This window comes from Chinchilla lanigera, unplaced genomic scaffold (genome assembly GCF_000276665.1).
Source record: "Chinchilla lanigera isolate Chin_1 unplaced genomic scaffold, ChiLan1.0 scaffold00192, whole genome shotgun sequence".
Taxonomy (NCBI): Eukaryota; Metazoa; Chordata; class Mammalia; order Rodentia; family Chinchillidae; genus Chinchilla; species Chinchilla lanigera.
In genome coordinates, this window is record NW_004955593.1 from 306,590 (window position 1) to 311,887 (window position 5,298).

Sequence of the window (5,298 nt, forward strand, 5' to 3'; positions counted from 1 at the left end):
TGCCATAAGCAATTCTCTGCCATGTTCCTCTGCCTTGGCACTATGTTCTGAAACCTCTACAAACTGTAAGCCAAAATAAATCGTTCCTCCTTTAAATTGTGGATGTCAGCTAATGTGTCTCAGTGATGAGAAAGTAATTAAGACTGGTCTTCTGCCCAGTGTGAGCTGAGCCTCTGTTCCTTTCTCCTCAGATATTTATCCCTTCCAGGTCTCTGTCTCAAGAGCTCCATTTTCCAGCCTGTGGAATTGGGCAGCATGCTCAGGCTCAGCGGGGTGCCTCCTTGCCTTTGTGGGAGGGTAGGAAGTGGGCAGGTTGTGACACTGTGTCTCATCTTTCTGGTGACTGGAGAAATGATGGGAAACACCCACTCTAGTCTGACACGATTGACTCTTTCCTGCTCCTTCATGTCCCCAAGATTATACCACCTGTGGCTCCCTGCCGACAAGAACAGTGCCGCCCGCAATTTGTGATGTTCAGCCTTTCTCTGTTTATGTTAGGATGCTTCCCATGTTGATGCCGCTCAGTGGGTAGGATGACACGGGGACACCGTGTTCCCTGGTGCTTGGGAGGATGGGAGGGGCCAGATAGCCTCTGTTTGTGTTGCTCCTTTCTTTCTTTCCCTGGTTGCAGTCGCTGACTTCCCTGGGGCTCCATGCTTCCAAGTGAGAGGGAAAGTATGCAGGGAGCCTATTCCACTGGCTTTTACAGTGCTGTCTTCTTCTCTCAGGCTGTTAAAATCACTCCCAAAATGGTGTGTTCCCTAGTGTTGTGGTTTGTGTCCGGATGTTCCCGGAAAGCCTCATGTTGTCATGGGGCAGGCTTCCAGAGTTTTTGATTGATTCATGGGTGTGAGTGCTACACCCGCCCTGGGGCGGGTAGTTTGCATACAATGTAAGGGAGGGAAAGAGGCTGTTTGCCACCACTGCTCCCCACATTTTGCTCTAGCTGCTTTTGCTGTCTTCTGCCGCCTTGAAGTGTTGCCCTTGTGCCCTGCCACCCTGCCTTGAAGTCAGCTGATTGTAGACTGAAACCTCCACATACTGTGAGCTTAATAAATCTTTCCTTCCTTAAGGCATTGGGCGTTGGGTCTTTGTCTCAGCAAGGAGAGAAAAATAACCAAGACACCTAGGTAATGTGTGTGTGGGGGACTGTAGAACTTGTCGTTTTCAACAACTCCCATATTTGGTTCAATCTAGAGAATTTATCTTTCAGGTTAATGTTCCGTATCTGGGTGTATTTGCCTTGCCCCATTTCCGAATACCGTATCCTGCGTCTCTCCTCTGAGCTTCTCCAACATATCTTCTGTACTTGTTCGTGTTGTAATCTCTCTCTTTAGCATTTAACGGGGAAATTTTAGGGAATGCTTGGTGGGTGAATTGCTCATTTCTGTAAATTATGAATAAGTTAATAAAAAAATTTTATTAGGAGTAGAGAGGTTGGTTGAGTGTTACAAATTAGTGTTCTGAATTTTATTGTGCTTATTGCTTTGTCATATAATTTTCTATATAATTAGAATACATTCGTTTTGAATTTTGGATGGAAATCTCCAAACACCAAGTTATAGTAATTACATAGAAAATGTAGCTGATTGTTTCTTATATTTTAGTGAGTATTTTTCAATATCATTTGTATAGAACTTGGTGAAAATATATTTTGAAAACATACAAAATAAATGAACATATTTGCTAACGTTACACTCAATAACTTTTCATTTTTTTAGGGCCCTCTGTCCTTAACTTTGGTAATATTTGTGTGAACTCCACAAATACGCATTCATTGCATCTTATTAATATGCTGTCTATGCATATTTTGATTCAGTTAGATATCAATTTTGAAGAACTTAAGAAAACTAAAATATTTTCACATGTGATTCCTCCTACATCTAGTACTCACATTCCAATAATATTTGAAGCTTCTGCCATTGGAAAATTTTGGAGGTAAGATTTTATTTTTGAAGTTTCTGTTTTTTTTAGAATCATGATGGAGTATGTATTCACCCAAATAATTGTAGTGTGTACTGTATTTTGTTTCAAAATATAGAAACTCTGTGCATCAGTTTGTAGACTCATAGGTTTATATTTTAGTAGTCATCCACTTCTCTTTCATAATCATTTTAAATTATTACACACTGTGAATTAAATATGTATATAAATCTATAGTGTATGCATTTTATATGTGACTGAAGTTTGTAACTGTAAAGACTTAACAGTTAAATTTGGATGACTTTGCTATGTTGCAGGTCTTTCGCCTTTACAGTAAACAGCACACCTGGTGGGCACATTTTAGTGACCGCAGAAGTCCTGCCTATAAAACTTGAGCTTTCTTCGGATGAGATAGTGTTGAAACCACGAGGTTTCTTGGTGAAAACATGCTTCTGGGGGACAGTTAAGTTGTATAATCATCAGAATAAGTCTGCGCAGTTTGGATGGCAACCAGTAAACTCACTAAACGGGATAGCGTTTTCCATTCGTCCAGCTAAAGGTAATGGTTGATTCTTTTCGTATTTGATTTATATGTGTGCTCATTCATTCATTCATTCATTCATTCATTTATATATTTGGGCATTAATCATTTTCTGTCTACTGGGTACTTGTGCCTGGAGCATAGAAATAGCTTAGATAACTGTGTGTAAGGACATTTATTTTTGCATACATAAATATGATTTGAAAGTATGGATACTGTAAGAGTTAGGGTTCTCCAGAGAAACAAAACCATTAGGAGACAGATATAAAGACGGAGCTGGAGATGGAGATGAGGAAGAAAGATATTTTAGGGAACTGGCTCTGGGTTACACAGCTGTGTGACCTGGCAAGTCTGAACTTTCCAGTGCAGCTTGCATACTCAGAAAAGAGTTGATGGTCCAGTCTTTGGTCGAGGGACGTTCTGGAGGCGCAGTTAATTTTTCCTCTGGGGTGTCTCATCTTTTAAGGCTTTCAGGTTATTGGGTACGACTCATCAAAATTATGAAAAGTAACCTGAATGTTAATTAATTTGCTGATGATAATCATCACACAATATACACGTATATAAGTCACCAAAGTATACAACAATCCTTGTCAGTGTTTTTGAAAGTCTACTGATTTAAAAATTAATCATATGTAAAAAGCAGTCACAGCAACAGATAGACTGGTATTGACCAAAAAATGGAGTATCACAGTCTGGCTCTGTTGGCAAATAAAATTAGCAAGCACAGATTTTAATGGACACAATGATTTTTTCTTTAGTTTTTTATGATAATTATGATAAGATATGACTTTGAATGAGTGAAATTTTTCACGATTGAGGATTTTTGAAAGGTCAGCAAATTCTCTATAGTAAATACTTGATCTAATAAAATCCAGTTAATAAAATTAAAACTCAAAATTGTCATTTAATAAGAAAATCCATAGAGAACAATCTTAGACTTACTGTTTTTTGTTGGTCATTTGTGTTTTTCTGTGTGTATATGGTACTGGGGACTGAACCTAGGGTTTTACACTCAGGTATATCCCGAGCCCTGTTTTAATTTTCATTTTATTTTTTGAGACTGAGTCTTCTAGAGTCACTAAATTGCCCAGTCTGGCTGTGTTCAATCTTGCGATCTTCCTTCCTCAGCCTCCCACAGTGCTGGGATTACAGGTGTGAACCACTGTGCCCAGCAGTCCTTTGTATTTGGTAACCATCCTCTCAAATTTGCACGTGGTGTTCTCTGGAACCGTGCAATTTCATATCACAAGTCTGTTATAAAAGGAACTCTGCTAACTGGTGAACTCTGACTTTTAACAAGGTAGCCTGTCAAACATTATTTTTTTTTTTTGTTTTGGTTTGGTTTTTTTCTCTGGTACCAGGAACCGAACTCACGACCTTGCGCTTGCCAGGCAGGCACTTTGCTGCTGAGCTAAATCCCCAGCCCCCTGTCAAACATTATTGTGAGGTGCTGTGAGGACCTTATGAAGACAGAAGATATCGTTTGAGCAAATGAAATGGCAAGTTACAAGCGAATGATCACTATGATATCTTCAGTTTCTGTACATGTTGTGCCTTTCCAGATAGGTGGGAAGACGTGAATCTTCATTCATATCTGCAGTGGCTCGCGTGGTGCTTTATAGGAAGCTGAGGTCCAATGCTGAGTGACTGGAAAGTTAAATAAACTTTGGAGTCAGGTGCACTTAATTGCAAAATGAACCTTAGCTTGTCCCTAGTTATTTTATTTTATCTAGATCATAGTACTCTATGACTACTAGTTTTCTGGTCTGTAAAGTGGAGGGATGATATAGATTATAAAGATTAAATGTATAGAGACAATCGAGTGTGGGAAAAGATTTTTATCAGCTGTTCCTCAAAGCACTACCATCTAGAATATACAAAGAACTCAAAAAATCAGATGCCCCAAATTTAAAGACCCAGTCAAACAGTGGGTATCTGAGATAAAAAGACACTTCTCAGATGAGAAGTAGAAATGGCAGATAAATATATGAAAAATAAAATGACTAGTCCTTCCAGAAATGCAAATTAAAACAATGATGAAATTCCATCTCAGTTCAGAGGGAATGGTTGATAATTGAGAAATCAGGCAATAACAAATGCTGGCAGGGCTGTGGGGAAAAAGGAACCCTTCTCCACTGTTGCTGGGAGTGTAGACTGGTGCAACCACTGTGGAAATCCCTTCTTATTTTCCTAAAGGAATTAAAAGCATCATACCACAGTGATATATGCACACTCATGTTTGTAGTGGCACAGTTTGTAATACCTAAATCTTGGAAACACCCCAAATGCCCATCAAATTATGAAAGATAATGAAGATGTAGTTTTTCAGCACAATGGAGTACTATTCTACCATAAAGAAGGATAAACAGACATTTCTAGGTAAATGGATGCACCTTGAGATCATGCTCTTAAGTGAAATAAATTGGACACGCAGGTGTAGTACGACATTGTTCTCTGACTTGAGAAACCAGAAGTGCAGATGAGAACCAAAATGTATAATAGATATTGTAAAAATAGCCATGAGTATTAAATGAAATTCACTTATTTTTAATGAAAAGGACACGTTGATTAAATTTAGCAAGTGGAAGAACGAGTCTGTCCTTTCATTAGAGTTGGAAATCACTGATATGCCTGTATTAACTCGAATTGATTTAACAGTATTTCAGGTCATAATTTATTGAAAATATGTGGTGCACTTTTATCAACATTTTCCAGATTCTTTTAACTAACTCTTGTAATATTGATAATATGGGGTCCTATTGAAGTAACATAATTAGTGAAGAAAGAAATTATATTTCCAACATTTAAGATATTCTAGATATCCTTTAATT

General features: G+C 38.3%; 1 protein-coding gene across 1 annotated transcript in view; it reads left to right on the forward strand.

Moving 5' to 3' along the window:
* The window catches only part of LOC102019004, a gene marked incomplete in the record, with an annotated part of 405,168 nt that overhangs the window by 39,341 nt on the left and 360,529 nt on the right, over positions 1-5,298 (forward strand). The window contains 2 exon segments of the mRNA XM_005414632.2: positions 1,722-1,938; positions 2,241-2,482. Coding sequence (XP_005414689.2) covers positions 1,722-1,938; positions 2,241-2,482 — 459 coding nt within the window.